Here is a 22,305-nt window from a genome sequence, read left to right as displayed (position 1 = left end):
CTAACTTTGGGATTTCCTGACATGACAGTAATGCAGACCTCACTGATGTGACTACAATCGTGGATACTTACAGATCCAAGATAAAGAGCAGAGACAACTATTTGTATGTGAGCAGAGCCCAGTCCAGGACGTATAAAAAAATTCCCAAGTTTCAGAATGCTGTTAGCTGTGGACAGATGACTTTGTCCAGTGCCCTGCCAGAACAGGGCAGAAGGCTCAAGGCAGTCCACTTAAGTGTTGCCCCTACACCCCTACAAGGCAGAATGGGATGTCAGGGTGGCCAACTGCTGCCCTGAACCCTGATTGTCCCACATCTGATGCCAGTTCTGTCAAGACCTGTGCTGTGGGGCTATAAAACTGCTTTAAACTTTATTTTGCTGTCCTCCTTTCCCTCCCTCGAGGCATCCATCAACCTTAGGATGGCTTCTATACTGCCTGGGCAATCAGGCACTGATCCACCCTTAGGCAAGTGCTCCATTTCTCAGTATTTGGATGTCTGTGACCTCAATTTTGCAATCCTATTTGCAATCTCCTGAGTGCTGAGAATCAAGTGTGCACCACCACACGTGAGTATGCACAAGTTCTTTGACCTCTCTCCAAGCAGGTGTTTGGAGTTAACATGTAAGGACATTTGACATAGTGGCTGGTAGCAATGACTTTAGGTCCCACAACTGTGTAGATGGCACTGTCCTGTGGTGCTTAAGGAAGAGCAGGGTTGTAATGAGACAATAGTTGAGATCAGAGGTCTTGAGAGAGTTCACTCAAACATGCTGGGGAACCAGTGAAGTTCTTGTGTCCCGTGTCCTTAAGGTGCTCTGGCCTCTTAAAAATGGCAAGGATGGGAAAGGGGAGTCGAGTTCGTTTGTGGCGGTCATAGCCTTAAAATTACTAGAAATAGACAGATAAACTAAGATGGAGGCTGGTGTGGGTTATTAATGATTACTTGCTGTGACAGAACCAAGCCCTACTTCCTGGCAGACTGAAGCAGAGGCAGCTCTTGGAAAAAGGGTGCCAATTGAGTTAAGAGCACAGGATGGGGTCAGGGTGGTGGTACCTGCCTTTAATTCTACTCTGTGAGGCCAACCTGGTGTATAGAGCAAGTTCCAGAACAACAGAGATTACAAAGAAAAGCCCTCTTAAAAAAAAAAGACAAAAAAATAAACTGGGCAGAGGTAGTGCATGCCTTTAATCCCAGCACTTGGGAGGCAGAGGCAGGCGGATCTCTGAGTTCGAGGCCAGCCTGGTCTACAGAATGAGTTCCAGGACAGCCAGGGCTACAGAGAAACCCTGTCTTGAAAAAAACCAAATAAATAAATAATGAGCTGGGTTGGAAGCCAGGGAAGTCAGGAAGAAGACAGCAAAGGAGTAAGAGTGACCACTTGGCCGCAGAGGACACAGTCAGGTCTGCCGACCAACAAATGCACAGGGCAAGCCTGTGGATTCAATAGTGGGAGTTAGAATGATGAAAAGTCGTCTCAGAGCCTTCAAAAAAATGGACCCAGTAAAGCCAAGAGCTGGGGAGGAGAGCAAGGTTTCCAGTGGGCAATTCAGTGCCTAAGGTGGAGACACATGGCTAGTGGGCATCTTCAAGGGTGGGCATCACAAGTTCCTGCTCCCATCTGGTGAGGGGCTGGAAAGAACTGTACATACATGAGATTGCAAAACAGAGAAGGATGACAGTTTATAAACATTTGGAATTTTATTTAAAAAAAAAAAAATCACAACCATGAACATTGTTACAATTAGAGGCCCTCTTGGTTCTCCACAATGATACTGAGCATGCTCACAAGGGGTTCCCATTGTTAAGTCTTAAAACAACCATCTTAAAAAGGAAAAAAAAAAAATCAAAAAACAAACAAAAAAACTCAGCACACTACTATTTAACTTGTTTTAATGTTTCTTCACAAATGGTGAAAATACTAAAGTACAGACAAGGAATAATCATAATGTTGTTGCCAACATTATAAATATGGAATTATAAATTTAAAACATTTTCTGGTTTAAAAAATAAATCTGGTCGTCAATGCAGCTCTGCAGGTCTCTAGTAGGGCCGGTCTCTGCGTTCCTGACGGTGCTCGCCTCTGCAAAGCAAAGGGATCCTTAGGTCAGAATGAGAAAGGACAGAAAACCCTGTCAGAGACCCCAGGCACCCCAGGACTCACTGCAGCAGAAGTTGGGAAGGGGCAGTGCTCTCCCACCACATACTTATCCATTTTCCCAGGTCCTCCACGTCCGCCTCTTCTTCCTCCCATCTGTTCCATTAAAGGTCCAGGAGGCCCCCCAGGACCACCTCGTCTTCCTCCACCAAAGCCACCTCGGTCCATTCCACGGCCACCTCGGAAGCCTCCTCTGTCTCCACCTCTGCCACCTCTGAACATTCCTCCAGGACCACCACGGTCCATGAGTCCACCTCTTCCTCCTCGCATGCCACCAGGGCCACCTCGTCCACGATCACCACCTAAGGCAGGGACAAGAGTGACAGGAGAGTCAGAGGAGTAAAAGCCGAGACTCTGAAGACATGCTGGGGTAGATCTGCTAATCCTTCTCCTAGAGCAGAGACAATTCAATCACCAGGAAGCTGAAGTACTCCAGAAAACCTGTACCTACCCGGAGGTGGAAAGGGTGGCGGGAGGAAGCCCTCGGGCTTAGGGGCCTTACACTGGTTGCATTCTGTTCTCCAAGCGAAGTTCTGGTTTCCACAGCCCCTGCATAAAGTTATATCACAACAGAAATCACCAAGAGAACTGAGAAAGGTGGAGAGACTCACACCACACTCTACACAATTATGGAGTTTCAGGCACAAAGCACAAGGATCTGCAGACAATCTCAGGCAGTCATGAGCCTCCAGAAGCAATCAGAGTGCCGAGCCCCACCTCACCCCCCAGGCCTGTCCCAGAGTGGGAAGAGGGTGTCATCACTAGCACGCAATCTGCTGGGAGAAGTACATACGGATTGGGACACTGCCAGTCTCCAGCTCGGTGCTGGACGTTTCCTCCTCCAGAGGGGTTTCCTCTGGAACCTCGGGGCCCTCTTGGAGGGAAGCCTCCTCTGTCTCCTCCACGGCCTCCCATGCGACCCATGGGTCCCCCAGGACCTCCTGGGCCACCAGGACCTGCAATAACAAACAGTTAATCACCTCTCTATAGCAGCTTCGTTATGGTACCCTCTCCTGTAAGCTCACAGTGCTGTCCACACACTATTCTCACTATTCTTTTTTTTTTAATCTTTTGTTTTGATGATTTATTTATTTATTATATGTAANTACACTGTAGCTGTCTTCAGACACTCCAGAAGAGGGTGTCAGATCTCGTTAGGGATGGTTGTGAGTCACCATGTGGTTGCTGGGATTTGAACTCAGGACCTTCAGAAGAGCAGTCGGGTGCTCTTACCCGCTGAGCCATCTCACCAGCCCCACACACTATTCTTTCTGCGTCATTTCATGTATCCTCCAACTATGGCATTTTCATAGAAGGAAACTGACATCTAGGCAGACGTTCCCTGGATGTTCCACTCCCTCTAACAAGTTAACCCATATTATTAATGCAATGTTGGCTTTCAATGGTCTAGTATCAATTTTATATAGCCCTTTCTTTTTCTTTTTCTTTTTTTTTTTTAAAGATTTATTTATTATATGTAAGTACACTGTTGCTGTCTTCAGATAATCCAGAAGAGGGCATCAGATCTTGTTACAGATGGTTATGAGCTACCATGTGGTTGCTGGGATTTGAACTTCGGACCTTTGGAAGAACAGTCGGGTGCTCTTACCCACTGAGCCATCTCACCAGCCCCTATATAGCCCTTTCTTTGTTTACTATTCAACTAAGTTTCTCAAGGGCAAATAGTACTGGAAAACCCAGAACCAACCCAACCCAACCCCGTTTAACATCCAAGTAGCTAAAACAAAGTGCTTACTACCTCCACGAAGTGGTGGTGGCATCCCTCTGCCCTCACGAGGTGGCATGCCACCCCGCATGCTGTTCATTGGAGGCTTCTTTGGGACAAGTGAAACTTTAATTTTGCTTCCTTGAAAATCTTTCCCTGGAAAAAGATTACAGAGCATCCTTGAGCCTCATACTCCACCCCTCCTTCCTCCCCGAGCACTTTTCAGCAGACTCCACCTTACTCAACTCCACACTGCCCGAGAAGCATGACACCTGCCCCCTCACAACCTCCAGACTCTTTCCTGGTCCGACTGGGAAAGTATCAGTTGGTAGGTTGCTTAACATGGCCAAAGGCTTGGGTTCAATCCCCAACACTAACTACATAAAACCAAGCATGGCAGCCAATTAGCCTAGGACTATAATCTCAACATTTGGGAAGCAGAGGTAGACTGGAGGATCAGGAAGCTCAAAGAAGGTTAGTACTAGCTACATGTGGAGTTTGAGGTCAGCCTGGAGTACATGAGATTCTTCTGTCTTACAACAAGCAGAAAGAAAATGAAACAAAACAACACACAACAACTTCACTGCTGAGATGAGAACAAAAGATATTAAATTACATTCCTGTAATTCTAGAATTCTGCAGGACTGTCAGGTTTAAAATCAGCCTGCCCACCTTTACTTAAAAAACATCAAAGGCCCAGGGATAAAACTCAGTGATAGACCACTGTATAGCACATTCTCCTGGTGCCATCCATTCCTGATGTGTGTCTTTGGAAGGGGTTTCTGCCCTTCCTAAGGTATGCTCAGAGAAGTACCTGCAGCTGAGGCGTGGGGGCTATGCACTCACACATAACAAAGAACTCTCCTGACCAAGGGCCAGTGCGTGTGATCTTTAACAAAATAGAAGGGCACACAGTGAGCAACTTGCTCCTGGAGTGGATCTTATTGTTCCAGCTCTCAAATTCCCCCCTTCTGAATTCTCTCAGGAAAAGGGAAAGTATATGCCTCCTGTTTCTAGACTCCAAAGAAATGGTGTTTTAGCACAATACTTTCTTTCTTGGAAGGTGACACACGAAACTGTTCTAAGTTCTTAAATGTGCCTAAGTGAGCAGAATCCAGAGTGACAAAGAACACAACCTACCATCAAACCATTCCACGGCAGCCTTGGCAGTTGGGGGATCGTCATAGGACACTGTGGCATCACCTTTAGGCTTTCCTGTCTCCTTATCCAGGTAGATATGGATCATGGGTTGTCCAGTTCTCTTGTTCATCTATACATAAAGCAACAGTTAAGATGTGACTGTAACATGAGCTTAAAGTTTATAGTTAACAAGTACCCCAAACGGTCAAAAGGCAGTCAGTCACACAGAGTGTGGTGGTTCATACCTTTAGTTACAATGCTCAAAAGGTAGATCTATCCCTAGGCCAACCAAGGTCAACCCCCAAATGGCAGTCTCATGCCACAGACAGTTTATTAAAGATCGAGTCTTCCCCAGGAGATCAAATTGTGAGTGACTTAGTTTCTCAGCTTCTACAACAAATAGGTATTTAGGTAAACTCCACACCTCAGATGTGTTCATTAAAGAACCAAAAGCAAGCAATGTGGGCCCTATTCCTGGTCTTGGTACCTGTGCAGTAGTCCCACATTATATACCCAAAGAGGCATTGCAGTCAAGCAAGGAGATTTAACTATTCTAAAGGAAGTCATTCCAGGGATGCACTTTATTGGAAGAGCTCCTAACTAGCATGAGCAGGTCAGAGCTTGATCCCCAGTTCTCTAAAAATAGAATAAACAGACAAAAAAAAAAAAAAAAAACAAAAACAAAAACAAAAAAAACCCTACCTAAAAATAAACCCCCAAAGCCCCCTTCCTTCCTTTAGCTGTGAATCTACCACACAAACCCTTGATTCACTCCAAGAGTTGCAAAGATGGTGTATTTGTGGTTGGCTTGAATTTAGAAACCACACTGTCCAACAAGCACGCATAGGAACAATGTCTAACCTATCCAGGCTCATGCGTGTATCTAGTAGTAGTCGAGTGCTCTTTACAGGGCTCAAAAGAAAGCATTTTTAAAAGTGATGCGAATACTCATATCCATAAACAACACTGTTGTGAAGCTTGCTCTTATTAAGCAGTTAGCATGAAGACTTAAAAAAAAAAACAAAAACAAAAAAAATTATGTGACTATGAGTATCCAGAAACCAAAATGTCTGATCCCCTGGAAACTTGAGTCACCACTGTGCGTCACCATGAAGATACTGGAAAATGAACCTGGATCACCCAAAAGAGCAAGTGCTCTTCACTACTGAGCCATCTCCCCAGCACGACTATCTTGAGGCAAGCTGGGCATAGTCATAGTTGCTCATGCTTGCAATGTCAGCACTCAAAAGGGTGAGGTAGAAGATCATCACTGGTTCCAGGACTGACTGGGCCACAGGAAGCGAACTACCATCTCAAAAAAAATCTAAAATGAGGGGATTTTCAGAGGGGAAACCAGGAAAGGGGAAGACATTTGAGGTGTAAATAATGAAAATATCTAACAACAACAACAAAAAATCTATTTAGGACATAAAAAAACCTTAAAATTATACATGTATCAATCAATATCATTAAAAAATTATGACAGGAAAGAAAATAGCAAATTAGTCATATAAATAAGGACATGTCTTTTAAAAATATTTATGTATGTGGATGTTTTATCTGCAGGTACATCTATCTGTACATAAATGGGTCATCTGGTTCCATGAGACTACAATTACAGACAGTTGTAGAGCCACTATGGGGTGCTGGGACTTGAACTCAGGACTTATTCAGTACTCTTCAGTGTCTGAGCCAGCTATTTGCTCCCAAGGAATACCTTTTTTAGAAATACTTATCTTTGCCAGGCAGAGTGGTGCACGCCTTTAATCCCAGCACTTGTGAGGCAGAGGCAGGTAGATTTGAGTTCGAGGCCAGCCTGGTCTACAGAATGAGTTCCAGGACAGCCACGGCTACACAGAGAAAACCCTGTCTCAAAAAACCTGGGGGTTGGGAGGAAATACTTATCTTTTTAAAAGATTTATTTATTTCATGTATGTGTCCAGAAATATTTTTATTTTATGTTTATGAATGTTTGCATGTGTGCCGGAGAGATGGCTCTATGGTTAAGAGTACTGACTGCTCTTCGGAAGGCCCTGAATTTAAATCCCAGCAATCACATAATGGCTCAGCCATCTGTAGTGGGATCTGATGCCCTCTTCTGGTGTGTCTGAAAACAGCTACACTATACTTACATATAATAAGTAAATAAATCTTTTTTTTTCTTTTTTGAGACAGGGTTTCTCTGTGTAGCCCTGGCTGTCCTCAAACTCAGAAATCCGCCTGCCTCTGTCTCTCAAGTGCTGGGATTAAAGGCGTGCGCCACCACTGCCCAGCACGTAAACAAATCTTAAAAAAAAAAAAAAAAATTGCATACATGTATGTGCACGTGTGCAATATCAATAGAAGCCAGAAGAGGGCATCAGATTCCCAGAACTGCAGTTGCAGAAGGCTGTACCCAAGCTTGAGAAGAGCAGTAAGTGCTTTATAACTGTTGAACCATCATCTATCCAGCCCCATATGAATAAGGACATGCATTTTAAAATCTCTATTCATTTTTTGCGAATGAGCATTCTGCCAACATGTGTGTCTATACAACATTTATGTGCTGGATCTCTTGGAATTGAAGTTACTGACAATTGTGAGCTGTCATGTAGTACTGGGAACTGAATCCAGGTCCTTTGGAAAGCATCCAATGCCCTTAAGAGGGTCCTATGCAACCTCTGGAGAACCTGAGTTTCAAGACAGTCAGGGCCACAGAGAGAAATCCTGTCTTGAAAAACCAAACAAGGGCTGGAGAAATGGGTCAGAGGTTAAGAGTACTGGCTGCCTTTCCTGAGGTTCCAAGTTCAATTCCCAGCAACCACAGGAAGGCTCATAACCATCTATGATGAGATCTGCTGCCCTCTTCTGACCTGCAGGCATACATGCAGGCATATATACAGAATAAATTTTAAACCCTCCAAACAAACAACACCCCTACCCCAATGAAAACAACCCCAAACCAGCTGGACATGGGAGCTCAAGCACATAAGCCCAGCATTTGAGATGCAGAAGTAGGAAGATTAATTTTAGATCAAGGCCATTATGGGAAGAGTTAAGTTTAAGGTCAGCTAAAGTTACAAGTTAAGTTACAAGGCCTTGCTAAAGCACACACAGAGGCCACCAAGACAACCCAGCAGGTAAAGAAGCATGCTGCCAAGCCTGCAACCTGAGTTGGATCTCCAACATAGTGGAACTAACTGTTGTGCAAGTTGTCCCTTGACCTCCATATATGCATTAAGATTCACTTTTAAAAAATGTAATAAATTTTTCCCTGTGTGGCCCTGGCTTGTTCTGGAACTTGCTTTATAGACCAGGCTGTCCTCAACTCAGAGATCTACTTGCCTCTGCCTCCTGAGTACTGGGATTAAAAGGTGTGCACACCATACCCAGCCAATAATCAACATCTTAAATATAAAATACAAGCACAGGAACTTGGGGCTTCACTTTCACCCAGTGCGTGTGTGTAAGGAAACAGACAATCATTAGTGGTAAATGTGTGTGCATGCACAAACAAGCAGAGAAAGATCTTACAGAATACTTGGTATTCTAGCAGAGGACCTATGTTCAGTCTACAACACTGAGGTCAGATTTTACGAATGCCTGAAGCTCCAGTTTTATGACATCTGACACCTTCTTCTGGCCTCCTTGTGTGTCTACACACATGTGGTACAGACAAAAACTTGGAGACACATAAACATAAAGTATAATTTTAAAAGTCAACTGTACACCTTTAAGGCTTTAATATCAGAAAACATTATTTATTCTCAAACTGCATTATAGACTCTGTTAACCTGTATTGCAAAGAGTGGACAGCAACTGTGTAAAGAGGACTGGTCAGATAACTGTCATTTACATCAATGCATCGATCCCATACTGGGGAAGACCAGACTCTCAGAAGTTGCCCTCTGACCCCCAGAGATACTCTCTGGATCATGCACAGACCCTCCCACATGTTCACACCATATGGAATTTTAAAAATTTTTAAGTGAAAAAGCCAAAGAACCAGACTTCCTGGGTATGGAGACTCAGGTAAACCTTTCAACAAAATGTCACAACAGGCCAGTGAACAGGGGAAAGGAAAACAAGCCAACAACAGATGTGTTATCAAACCAAGAATAGTCCGGTGCGGTACCAATACACAGACGCAGAAGCAGGTGGATCTCTGTAAGTTCCAGACTAGGCAGAGCTACACAATGAAACCCTTTCTCAACCAAAACAAAACCAGAACTCCTAAAGCTCTGCTCCTTTCCCTTTGTATTCCCTCCCTCTGTACTGGCATCAATGGCAGGCATCACAACCCATGGCAGAGCCTCAACCTTATCCTGGGAAATAAATCTGTAAGTGATAATTTGGGAAAAAAGTCTCCAAGTTTCTAAGTATCCAGGGGAATATTAAGAAAAACCTATGTTTTTTTCCTTCACGACAAAGGTAAGTTTATTTACAAGTAAAGAGAACAGCAGATTTAATAACAGAAACATCAGCTGCTTAGCATTTTTCATCTATAAAACTTGGCTAAAGTTGTGTGCGGTAGCACCAGACTGTAGACAGAGTGTTTGGAGGTGGGGAGGGGTCATTTTTTGCTATATGGTGGAGTCAAGCCAGAATGCATGAGATCTTGTCTCAAAAAATAAACAACAACCCAACTAACAAGGAGAGGAGCTATTTTTTTTTAGCCTTAATGCCCTTATACATACTAGGCAAGTGTTCCATCCCTGGGTCAACAAAACAATCAAGGTATAATTCTCAGCACAGTCCAAGCATCTCAGATATGTTCTGTGGGGGTCACCTGACCACGTTCACTCACCTTGACAACCCCACACTGCTTAAAGAAGTCTGCCAGATCATCCAGGGTCACATTGTCATTTAATCCTTGCACATAAATTGCACTGTTGTCAGAGTCTTCATCGGGATCTATAGGAAGGCCTTCCAGAGAAAATTAGATAAAACACAATTACTGCCCCGAATTAATAGTGGCTTCTTCTTTTGGAGATAGGCTGGCCTCAAACTCCTAATCCTCTTTCTTAACGTCCCAGACATGTCCCATCAGGCCTAGATAATAATAGGGGCTTCTTAACCAATTGGACATTATTATCGAACTGTATTCATCAAAAAAGGCAAGAGAACCAACCACCCATTATACTGATATAAGAGAAAGCTTTCTGGTTACTTTAAAACCATTTTAAGAAGTCCCAAACTGTCTTTGCCAAGAATGGGTCAGTGTACTGGTATCAGTCTGCTGAGCTGCTGAACCCTTGCTTCTACAGCATTTATTCAAAACAGCACAGTGCAAAGTTCAATAACTTAAAAGTTACCTAGATCAAGATCTGGTCCTTCATCCATGGGTCCTGCCAACCAGGAAAGATCATATAAAATATTATTAGCGCAAGCCTTGCAAGCTACAAACCTTACAAACACACACAGCTATCTACTACACCACCATTGGATGGGGACCCGCACTGCTAAGATGGAGCAGTGTCCCTTGAGCGTTTGTCAAGTTTGCTAGGGTTTTTCCCTTGCTCGTTTGTTTCTAAACCATTAACCAAATACACTCTCAATGCTTCATGTGCCAAATTAGTGTTAAATTTAAATTCAAAACCTTTCCTCCACATAAACCAAATTAAAGCTGTACTCTCCCCCATATTATAGAAGCAGTTGCTCAATACTTGAAGTTACCCTTTGTTTTGTAACCATAGGTTAACCTTATTACCCCTAAGACAATGCCGGCAGTACCCATTAGAGTCTTTTGTATAGATCATTTTAAAACCACTTATGAAACTAGTAAAAACTATATAGTTTTCTAGAAAAACTGACTGTATTTTTTTTAAACACTATCCATGGTAATACTCAAAAACTTACCACCAGGCTTATTGAAGCCACCTCGCTCTCCAGCGCTGCTGGGGGGATAAACGAAGAAATGAAGGCCTTTCCCTTTAAAAGCCAGTACCGCTCTGAGCCTTGGCAGGGCTCGTGGGGAAGAAGGGCACTGGCTAAACACATCTCCAAACAATGCATCTCTCTCATCTTGTCACTATGCCTTTCTTCAGGGCAGCTTGCTCAAATTTCCTTAATATACAACCTTGCTTGTCTGATTGTACACACCAGTGTGGTTGGTTTCTTTCATGTCAGGGGCTGGTATTAATAGTGCAATACTTGGCAAATTAAGGAAGGAAAGAAAAAAAAAAACCACCTTAGATCCCAAACACTCCCCTCCCCCCAATCAGCTGGAACACCAGGTGAACTTGGTGTAGAAACAAGAAGGCAGAGACAATTGCTGTGATGAACCTTTCCATGTTCATAAAGGTGCACCCTCAACCTCTCCCAAGGGACAGCCAAATGAGGCCTTAGGCTTCCTAGCAAGTCACAGTATAATAAAGCAGGAGACAATCACATTAAATGTCTACAACACACATCAGAGGACGCATCCAGCCAATCTTCAGCATAAAGCCATACGGTCCAGGGCCCTAATGGATTTAATAGTTACTGTGAAAGGAGAATTTACAATAAATACCAAGGCTCAACGGACTGGGGGTGCAACTTTATAGACATACCAGTTAAGACTACGGCAATATACATACTATACATAGAAGAGAGGGAATAGAGTGTGTCCTTTTTTGAAGGGGAGGGAGGGGAAGGCAGTCCTTTCTAGTAGTGAGTAGAGGCAGCTCCCCAGTCGGCAGCCCTGAGGCTCTCTCCTAACCAGTATTGCACCTTTAATACCTAGATACACAGTCCAAGCTGTTGCATGCAGCTCTACTTCCTTGTTAAAGTACACACCATAAAATGCTCTCTCTCTCTTTAAACACAAAGTTTACACTTTAATGTTACACAATTCTAGAGTATTATACCTCCTCTGGTTCATTACCAAACAACAAGTATGCAGTTACCAAAGTTACAGAAGGATTCCATTTATACAATGAATACATTTTGTTTAAAATATTCTATGTATATTTTTCCTCTCCATATGGACACCGTGTCTAGTCCCACTTTTCATTATGCTGCCGGCTGAGTACTGAGTACGGGTACTTTTTAAGTATTGAAGTGTATACAAGGCTCTCACTTTGTAACCTGTAGCATATAAATGCGACAAAGCATGTTAAAAAGTTTCCACGTTTAACAGCCAATGAAAAATATCAAAACACTGAGGCAATGAAAAAGGGCATGTTAACAACATTGAGCGCCTTACCTGTAGCAGACACTGAAAACCATCACCACACCACAAAAAAAAAGGGAAAGGGGACTGCCCAGTGTCCTGTCCTCACAGGATCCAACAGACTGCTTCACAGCTCTGTTAAAACCCTATGGGGTAGGCCACGGTCTCTCTTCTATGGCTCCAGGAGAGACTTCTCATCCACAAACATGGCCCCTCTAATAGCAATCTAACAAAGTTGGTAGAGTCATCACTTCTGGAGTATTAAGATGAATAAACTTCAAATTGCTTTTGCAATTGAAAAATACTAAGAATTCTAGGTGATTTTGAGACGTGATGATAGTAATTTCAAGTGTCTATTTCTACTTTAAAAAATCCATAAAGACGTGAAACCTTTATTAATGGAATGATATTCTCCAAATCAGAAAACCAATTTTACATTGTCAAAAATTATTCATAAAAATTTGCACGTATTTTTATAAAATGACTTTTTTCCAATAAAGATTTCACTGGAGACTTTATTAAAGTTATGCAGAATAAACAAAACATTAACTTTCAGTAGTACAGAAATTTACTAATAAATGAATAGGTCAACTTAATCTGTGTTGAAGTTTGTTTTTTCTTTAACAGTTAATCAAATTTATACTCACAACATTCTGCATAACTTTTTTTTTTTTAACTAGTTTATGTAGGGACAGAACACACACATTAACTAAATCTGATTATGTTAACCACCAACATCATACTTCACCTTCATCAAAGTATAGACACCAGAAAGGGAAGAGGGATGGAGGGAGGGAGGGGAGGGGAGGCAGAGGCAGCAGGGGCACGGTACTGATCTAAACAGTTTTCTAAACCAGATTGTTCCATCAATCACAATGGTCAAACCAATTTAGACTTTTAAAATCTCCAATAGAGAGTGATGCTATATTCATATACATTACTCTGTAAGAAAGTTATTAAGGTTGTTCTCTGCTCCAACTTAACTACATATCAGGGCACCTCAGGCCATGGTTTAAGGGTTATGAGGCCAGTCAGTCTTCATCATGTTCAACAATTCTGGGTACAAACACTGGAAAACAGCTGCATTCTTTTTCTGCAGTACATACACCAGGTATTTCAAGACAACGGTTCAGGACATTAGTTAAAATCTAGGGTTATTAGAAGGGTTGTGTGTGTTCCATCCCAAATCTATTACCCAAAGAGGCTCTCACCTCTGAAAACCATGAAGGGGACTGAAAGCTCTAGTTTCAAAGCCATTCTTTGTTCACCCCAGCCCAACAACGGTTACTGGCAGGGAAAAAAAGCAAACTGCCACTTAAATGACATTTCCATGGTTTAGGAGATAGCTTGACCTCAATAGATTGTCCATGGAAATGTGGGATAAATTTCTTATGTCTTTCAGTCCCTTCTTTCCATTGAAAATCCTATGGATGAAACAAAATTAGGTAAAAGGAGAAAAGGTTTTGCTCTTACCCCATTCCACCGCGTCCTCCTCCCCGCCCACCTCTGCTCATGCCTCCACGATCAAATCCCCCTCTTCCCCTGCCCTGGTTATCAGGGCCACTCAAGCTCCGGTTCTCTCCTGGTCCGGAAAATCCTCCAGACTCCTGCCCATAAACACCCATGCTACTGGGGTGGTCCTGTCGGAATGAACCTGAGGAAAGAGTCACATCTGTAAGCCACGGACCAACATTTACACTACTGCCTGACACCCTTTCTCCTGGACTCATGGAACCCTCATTACAGGCAACCACGTAAGTACTATGCTGAAAGTATTTCTATCACAGGCTCTCTTTAAGAACTATTGGTTTATCAAGGCCTTGTATGGCCAAGGCTATAAAACTCCTTCCAAAGGTTTTTTCTTCTGGGAAAAATATATTTGTCAGTCTGTGCTTCAGATGTCCCCAAAAGCACCTTCTGTACACTACACCTCTCAACACCAAGAGCAGAGCCAAGTTACCTAGGGCGCTGACATACAAAGGGCTGTAACAAGTAGCCACTAGTCATCCCAGTCAAAAATAAAACAACACACCCCTCCCCCCACCTTAGTCAGGACCTCCCTGCAAACTCTGTGCCACCATGCCTGGCTGATGAAATTCAAATTTAAAAGTGCAACAATTGAGGCAGAAATTAAATAGTGAATGAGATACTTTTGAGATTTTAGTCACTTTTCCAAATGTAAGAATAAACATTGGGGGGTGGGGGGTATGTTCTCCAGTATTCTGTGAGCAGGACTCACTCCCTTTGCTTACTGATTTACAGTTTTTACTTGGCTATCAAAATCCACAGTAGCCCTCTATAGCCACCTTCCCACTTTCTCTTAACGTTTAAGGCAGGTCTTAAAGAACGTCAGCCCTACTCACTGCAGAGCGCCCACCCTGCTGACAGAGCCCCTACTCGGGCATTCAGACTATCACGCAGGATGTTATTGCGTACACTCACACTCTAGACTCCAGAAGCAAATAGTGGTAACAAGCATTGCCCGTTCTCAGAAACTCCAAGCAAAACCACTCATACTTAGTTTTCTCTCTTAGCAACTCACTCTGCTGCCCGTAGCTGCTGCTCTGTTGGCTATATTGACTTGGAGCCTGGCTGTAGGATCCAGTCTGAGGGGGGTAACTAGTAGGAGGCTGCTGCCCATAGCTGCTTTGTTGACCATAGCTACTCTGCTGTCCATAGCTGCTCGGCTGCCCATAGGTGTTCTGCTGAGAGTAACTGCTCTGATCATAATTAGTCGGCTGTGAAGAGGAGTAGCTGGAAGAAAAAAAACAACATCTTCAGGAAGGAGAAAAATCACGTTATTTCTGCCAAGACCCTGAATATGAGACATTCACAGGCATTCTAACAATTACTTTCTTTTTACTTTCCTTGAGAGGGTCTCACTACATGTAGCCCAGGTTGACTGTCCACCTGTACACAACTCTTCTGCCTCAGTTTCCTGTGTGCTGGATTATAGGTGTGCAACGCTGCCTGGCTAAGGCAACACTTTTGGATTTATTTCCTATAATAAAGCTTTAAGTGTAAAAGAGAAAAATGAAAAGAACCCATGTGAACACCGAGTTGTGGTTCAGAGCTCCTACTTAAAACGTTTTTCGACTACATTTAAGACAAACACAGTTCGGAAGGGCAGACTATGCATATGTGCACTTAGAGATGACTAATGAAGTGAAAAGACACTGAAAGTGAGGAGGAAGAAGAGTCCAGTGAGGGAACGCCTTCCTTTCTTTTTGTAGTTCTGAGGCTCCAACTTAGAGCCTCACACACTAGGCAAGTGTTCTATTCCAGCCATCTAATAAGTTGAGTGATGACTATGACTTTCTAAGGAATACCTGCTTGGTAAGGGTGTGAACACAAGCATATTAAGTATGCTATGCCAAAAATGCCATTTTCTTTCAGACTCAAAATTGCTTTGCTATAGTTTCAACCTTTCAAACAAACATATTTGATCCTTGGAAATCTAAGAATAAAGACAAGACTGGTAAGAGACCTTAGGATATTGTATAAAAGGTGTTAGGTCTCTGTAAAGCTACCCAGCAGGTCATCTATGTACCTCCACATACTACTAAAAATAAACCTTAAAGACTCTTAGCTGGGTGTAGTGGCAAGGCAAGGCTTTAATCCCAGTTCTCTGTCTCCCAGGAGGCAGACAGATCCCCGAGTTCAGTGCCAGCCTGTCCTAAATATCTAGATTGAGTTTTAGGACAGTCAGAACCACACAGAATAACCCTGGCTGGGAGTGGGGGGTGGACACGACGGGACTCTCAATGAACCATAAATATGTTCTACTAAACTAAGTATTTGTCACAGCTCTCCACACCTGTCAAGATTCAGTTTATGGGGTTGGAGAGGTGGCTCCTCTTCCAGAGGTCCTGAGTTTAATTCCCAGCAACCACATGATGGCCCACAACCTGTATGCTCTCTTCTGGTGTGTCTGAAGACAGTTATAGTGCATGCATATAGATAAAATAATCTTTAACAAAACAAAATAAGATTCCATCTCTATATACCAATTCATCTTGCCACAGCAACTGTTCCACCCAACAGGTATGGACCTACAAGGGAACAGTTATAAACCCCGCCCACCACCTTTGTTCCTAGTTGTATGCCAAGTGTCAACCTATGAAATAGATACTGTACTGGCTGGTTTTGTGTGACACTAGGAGCCTCCCTTGAGGAAATGCCTCCATGAGATCCAGTTGTAAGACATTTTCTCAATTAGTGATCAAGAGGTAACCCAGCCTATTGTGGGTTCTATAAGAAAGCAAGCTGAGCAAGCCAGGAGAAGCAAGCCAGTAAGCAGTACCCCCCATAGCCTCTGCATCAGCTCCTGCCTCCAGGTTCCTGCGCTGTGTGAGTTCCAGTTCTGACCTCCTTTGGTGATGAACAGCAAAGTAAGTTTAAGCTGAAATAAACCCTCTCCTCCCCAATTTGCTTCTTGGTCATGATGTTTTGTACAGGACTAGAAACCCTGACTAAAACAGATACAAACAGGAACTATTTTATATTTTAGCCAATTAAACTAACCTTTTAAAACAATTCTGTCAATTCATTTGAAACTTACTTCAAATGAGACACAGGCCAGAAAACTGGCAGCTTTCCTTAAAGAAACTAAAATTGGACAGTGAAGCTACAATGGTTAAGACAGAAAATGAAGGAGCTGGAGTACTTCATAGGTAAAGTCCTTTCCCAGCAGATTCCTTTCCCAGCACTACAAACAGCAGTAGAGAGAAGGTCTTATCCTTAATTTTACCCATGGTGCCTGTGTTTGAGGGGATAATTGCTATTGTTCTGTGCAGATAGTTCCAAACAGTTCTGTTTCTCATACTGTTAAGTTAATTATAAGACCAAAACTGAAGTTTTGGGGTCAGTATTTAGAGAACACTGCTAAGGGAATCCAAGGTTGAGGTATGACTATTAACTAGGTATGTGGTCAACTATGGGCAAGTCAGAAAACAAATCTTACCCAAGGAAGCCAATGCTAGCAAGTCAACAACCTGAAAAGAAAATACCTGTCTTCTTATCACTAATTCACCGGCCACAAAAATGAGACTAACCTGGTAGGAGGATAAGATGGAGGTGCGGTGACTGGCTGCATCGGGTAGCTCCCAGGTACCTGGGGATAACTGTAGTTACTCTGTCCATATCCTAGGCTGGGTTGGTTATAACCTCCTGTGCTAGACTGAGGTTGACTAGTCTCTTGTTACCATCCTGTGGTCTAAAAGGAGAAATAAAATATATTAAGACTTAGTTTTAACAACCCACACAACCCCTACGTAAGAACCCCACAGTTCTTTGAGCAACATGAAAAGACCAAGCTTGAAAATAAAGTAAATGAAACCCGGTTATCATCCATTAGTGTTTGCTGGAAGAAAATACTAAGGGAGTTAGCATTGTTTTTTTAATTTGTTCTTCTTTCACAGCTACTAAGTACATCAGCTTGTGTTGCCGATATGAACAAGTGCTAGGAGGAGGGGGAAGACGACACTTTAAAAAGTGAACTTCTGAAGACAAGAAATTTGACAATGCAAATTCAAGCTTAGAATAATTTTAAGGTTTATACATTTTGATATCTGTGGGTTCACTCATTTATTAGAAACAGACAAGAAGAGACACTTTCTATCTTGGCCTGCTGTAAACTAACTTAACCTTGCTATACAACAGAAGGGGATGTGGATGCTCCCACCCCATGCTCAGACTAACTAGCAAATACCCTCATTAAATGATAAAATCAATCCCAACTTCACAGAAATAACTCAGGAATCCCCATTTCCTTGTGGCCCAACCAATTCAGAGGAAGACAGTGGCAAAGTTAAGCTAGGGCTACTTCAAGCAAAGCCCCCATCAGCAGGTGGACTAACGCAGACGCAGAAGTACTGTTTCCTCACTGAGATGAATCAGGTTATAAAATTATAACTGGTTGTCAGCTCAGAAAACTAAGATGGAGGGAAGGGGGACGCAATCAGTGACTTATGAAAACACCACTAATACATGATGAAGACCTGTGGCTTAGATATACACCACCGCATGAGAGCATCACATGGGACTTTGTATACAATTCTCCAGTACCTAACCCAACTCCCAATGCCTAGAGTGGGGCCTTCTAGGAACCAGCCAGTTAAACAGAACCACTGTACAGGCTGCTTAGTGGACATTAACTTCAAGTGGCTCTGATTACTCACTGCACTTTAGAAGTAATTTTGAGAGTTTGCCAGAGCTAATTTCTTACCTCTACAGCAGATAAAAAGTCTAGGTTACAAGGTGATCTCTTTTGTTTATTCCCTATAGTCTTCTTTCAAACCAGAATCCTGTGTTCCTTCAAGACTGTATGCAGAGACCACCTAAGTGCCTGTCTAAAGTAAAGGCCTGCAACCTTCTGTTAAGTAGTAGTATGTATCACTTATCTACTAACCAGCCTCGGAGTAACAACTTTATTGAACTCAATACTGACCACATAGCTGGGTACCCAGCTATAAATTTCTATGTCCATGATTTCTGGTTACCAAACCACTATATAATAAAATAAAATCTTGTCAACTTCTTCAACTGTAGCAGTAACCCTTGACCTTCCCAGATATGGAAATATCCTTTACTGACAAAATCAGGACATATGGTACTTCTTGACTGAAGTGCACCTGTTCCAGCATGTATCATCAACTACCACATATTTCCTTAAAAAAAAAAAGTGGTTAACAATTTACAAGGCCATGAAGCCAAAGATTAAGTACTCAAAAGTATAATTCTATTGGTAGTTAAACAATGTGGGAAAACATACACTCAGTTTCCTTGTGTTTAGAAAAGCAAAACAGCTTCCCCTGACCCACCAAAACTAGGTTCTGAATGAAACCAGGCAAATGACAGTCTTCATTCTGGCCCTCAGACAGCACCATCTGTTCATCCGACTACCTGGATGCTGTGCTTCAGCACTCTGGAAACACTGCGAGAACAGTCAATACCTAGTGAGAATGTGAAGAGCTATTGATGTCATGAATGGTCCAAGTGTACAGAATTACCCTTTCCTTAAAAGTCAAAGCTGATGCAGCAGAGGAATCAACAGCTATGACCTTACCTGGTAGGTGCGGTGGCTGTTGGCTGCTGGCCATAGGTGGGATAGGCAGGCTGGGTGCCATATGCAGACTGAGCTGCGTAAGAGGCCTGTGTTGTGGTGACTGTAGCAGTGGTGGTGTCATAAGCACCAGAGCCATATCCTTGCACAGGCTGGCTGTATGCCTGGGGAGCAGTTGGAGTGGTATAACCTACAACAAAAGAGAACTATTTCAGATGCTCTGTCCTCTCTGCCAAATTTGCATTTATTACCAAAACAACTTATATAAACTTCTCAACTTTAAAGCATCACAAAATTGAATTCCTACATTCTTGCAGGAAAAGTAGCAACAAAGGAGTGTTTAATTTTTTTTTTCTTGGTTTTTCGAGGCAGGGTTTCTCTGTACAGCCCTGGCTGTCCTGGAACTCACTTTGTAGACCAGGCTGGCCTCGAACTCAGAAACCCACCTGCCTCTGCTGGGATTAAAGGCGTGTGCCACCACGCCCGGCTTTAAATTGTTTTTATTACACTGATTTATGTGCTTTTTTATCAAGCATGGGAGCGCACCATGGCATGTGTGTGGAAGCACAGGACAGTAGTGGGAGTCGGTTCTCTCTTTCCACTACATGGATTCTGGTTACCACGTCTGGCAATCAAGTGCCTTTATCTGCTGAGCCATCTCACTTTCTCCAAAATATTTAAAGTCTAAACCACTATTTCTGTTTTCAAAATATATTCCTGAGAAAGGTGAAGTGTGGTTTATTGTTGTTTTGACAGGGGTCTCATGCAGCTGAGGCTGGCCTCAAATTCCTTAGGTAGCAGAAGATAAACTTCAACTTTTGATTCCTGCTTCAAGTCTCCAGCCTGGGGAATACCGGCACCACGCCATACGTTGTTTATGTGGTGCAGGACTCCATGAATGTCAGGCAAGCACTCTACCAACTAAGATATATTCCCTACCTCAAGAAAGAATATTCTATTAAAAAAAACAACGCCCCCCCCCCAAAAAAAACAAAGTTGCTTTGGAAAACAGGGTTCTGCCCCTGTGTGAATAGGAGACAGGAATGGCTTTTTGGTGATTAGACACACATCTTTTCCAACTAACTAAAAATAAAACTCCTCAAAGGGACCCTTAGCTGGGGGCCATGTTCCACGAAGCCCAGAGAAGGCTCAAGCCCGGTCTCCTATCTATTGTAATTCCCCATGTATCCTACCAAGGTGGACACCTGGTACTCCAGCTCCTGAAGAACAGATGCTTCTGGGACATGACCAAGCTTTGTGTTGGCCATGGAAGGTGCCATCCCCCCCCCCCGACACCCAAAACCCCCAATGTTAACAAAAAAAGAAAACAAAAAAGAGCTTTAATATCTAAAACATATCCTGAACCAAGACTACTTAGTTTAGTTTACACTTAGGACTAACCAAACTTAGCATCATAAAGAGAGAGACAGAAACATTAAATCACCCAGGTTTGCCTGCAATGCCTTCCACCTCTCAACTGTCAGATTTCTGGGATTACAGCCATGTATGACAGTGACCTACTTCAACTTTTTATTTCTTTGATGCAAGATCTCACTATGTAGCACTGGGTAGCCTGGAACTTACTGTGTAGCTCAAGCTGGCCTTGAACTCAGAGACTAGTCTGCCTGTCTCCCAAGATTGAGGACTTTGCTAACATACCCAGCTCAATTTCTCTTTGAATCTAAAGTACTTTTTGTAGCACTGACAAAATCCTTTCTTCTCAAGCAAAGGAAATTCTAAAATTATATAAGGACAGTAATTTTCCACCTAAACTGGTAAAAAAAAATTAAAAATATACTTCACAAAAGAGTCTTAAAAGCCATTTTGAGTTGACACACTTATCTTCAGTGGGTTTTTGTTTTGTGGTGCTAGGTATAGAACCCAGACCCTCACATACATGCTGGGGAAGCATCCCTTCACTGAGCTACACCCTCAGCCCTATTATTTAAAACTTCGTTGAAAAGTTCTAAAGATAACCACACACATCCAATTACTCTTTATAAGATTTCTCCCTACTTACAAGATTCACAGAAGTTAAACAAAAACCAAACTGCTGAAGACAGCAACTTGTATCTCTAAACTGCAGTAAGAGAGCCTGTTGTAACAATTCTTCAGTAACAGATACTGGGCTAATTAGTAATCTTTTAATTAAACTGCAGCACACACAAAAGCAGGCAAGCAAAATGAACAAAAATCAACAGAACAGTGACAAGAGACTAAGTACATCTATATGATTTCTTCAAAGGAACCGGTGGTAAGAAACACTACAAAGAAGTTTATAGTGAACAGCAGAAATCACAGATAAGAACTGTTTGACTCCTGCATGTGAGATGTAGATACATAGTACCTCTCTTCTGAAGTTTTCTTTAGAAACCTAGAGAAGAACAGTGTATTTCTACCCATCCCTGATACTCATTTACTGATTTTTATGTGCAAAGGCAGCAAGGGGCAGAGAAAAATGTGCTTGATCCTGTTTCCTACTTAAGCCATCAAGGTTAATTTTGATTCTATTGCTTAAAAGCAGTTGGCAGGAGTGAATATGAGAGTTAATTTTGAATTACCTAGTGTGCACAAACTCCTTTTTACCATGTAACATAGTCTGACTCACTAAAGCCATCTTTTCTTTTTCTCTGCATGCAGTATTCTATAATTTCTGGGCTTAAAGGACTTGACTTGACTTCCTCCCCTCCTCTCCCCCCCACCTCTGGAAGTGGGTTTGAGACAGGGTTGTTCTGTGTAGCCTTGACCATCCTGGGACTCACTCTGTAGACCATGCTGGCCTTGAACTCACAGAGACACCCGCCTCTGCCTGAGAGTGGGATCAAAGGCGTGTGTGCCCCGACTGCTTACTACTTCTACTCTGCTTAAAACCTTTCTTAGGACCATGTTAAATGGCTTAGGGATAGCAAAGGCTAGATCTAAGCCATTATATTCTCAAATCTACAGTTTTAGTTTCAGCTCTCCCCACATATGCACTAGCTTAATAAACACCTCCATCCCTACACAGTAGTTAAGTTAGTGAAGTCCTCACAAAATCCCTAACAATAAATATATATTTTCCTATAACCAATATAATTCAGAGGAGTTC

At 42.6% G+C, this 22,305-nt stretch overlaps 1 protein-coding gene across 1 annotated transcript in view; it reads right to left on the bottom strand.

Annotated features, from left to right (window-relative positions):
- Positions 1 to 1,874: 1,874 nt before the first annotated feature.
- The window catches only part of Ewsr1 (EWS RNA binding protein 1), a 28,735-nt gene continuing 8,304 nt past the window's right edge, over positions 1,875 to 22,305 (bottom strand). Inside the window, 14 exon segments of the mRNA XM_029545417.1 lie at positions 1,875 to 2,081; positions 2,206 to 2,458; positions 2,608 to 2,705; positions 2,950 to 3,112; positions 3,916 to 4,038; positions 5,023 to 5,152; positions 9,809 to 9,927; positions 10,317 to 10,349; positions 10,861 to 10,898; positions 13,628 to 13,808; positions 14,697 to 14,908; positions 17,209 to 17,353; positions 17,356 to 17,369; positions 19,221 to 19,407. Coding sequence (XP_029401277.1) covers positions 2,042 to 2,081; positions 2,206 to 2,458; positions 2,608 to 2,705; positions 2,950 to 3,112; positions 3,916 to 4,038; positions 5,023 to 5,152; positions 9,809 to 9,927; positions 10,317 to 10,349; positions 10,861 to 10,898; positions 13,628 to 13,808; positions 14,697 to 14,908; positions 17,209 to 17,353; positions 17,356 to 17,369; positions 19,221 to 19,407 — 1,736 coding nt within the window. The 3' untranslated portion in view covers positions 1,875 to 2,041.

Source organism: Mus pahari, chromosome 13, assembly GCF_900095145.1.
Source record: "Mus pahari chromosome 13, PAHARI_EIJ_v1.1, whole genome shotgun sequence".
Taxonomy (NCBI): Eukaryota; Metazoa; Chordata; class Mammalia; order Rodentia; family Muridae; genus Mus; species Mus pahari.
Note: the sequence above shows the minus strand (reverse complement) of the source record. Positions and strands in the feature narration are given on the sequence as shown.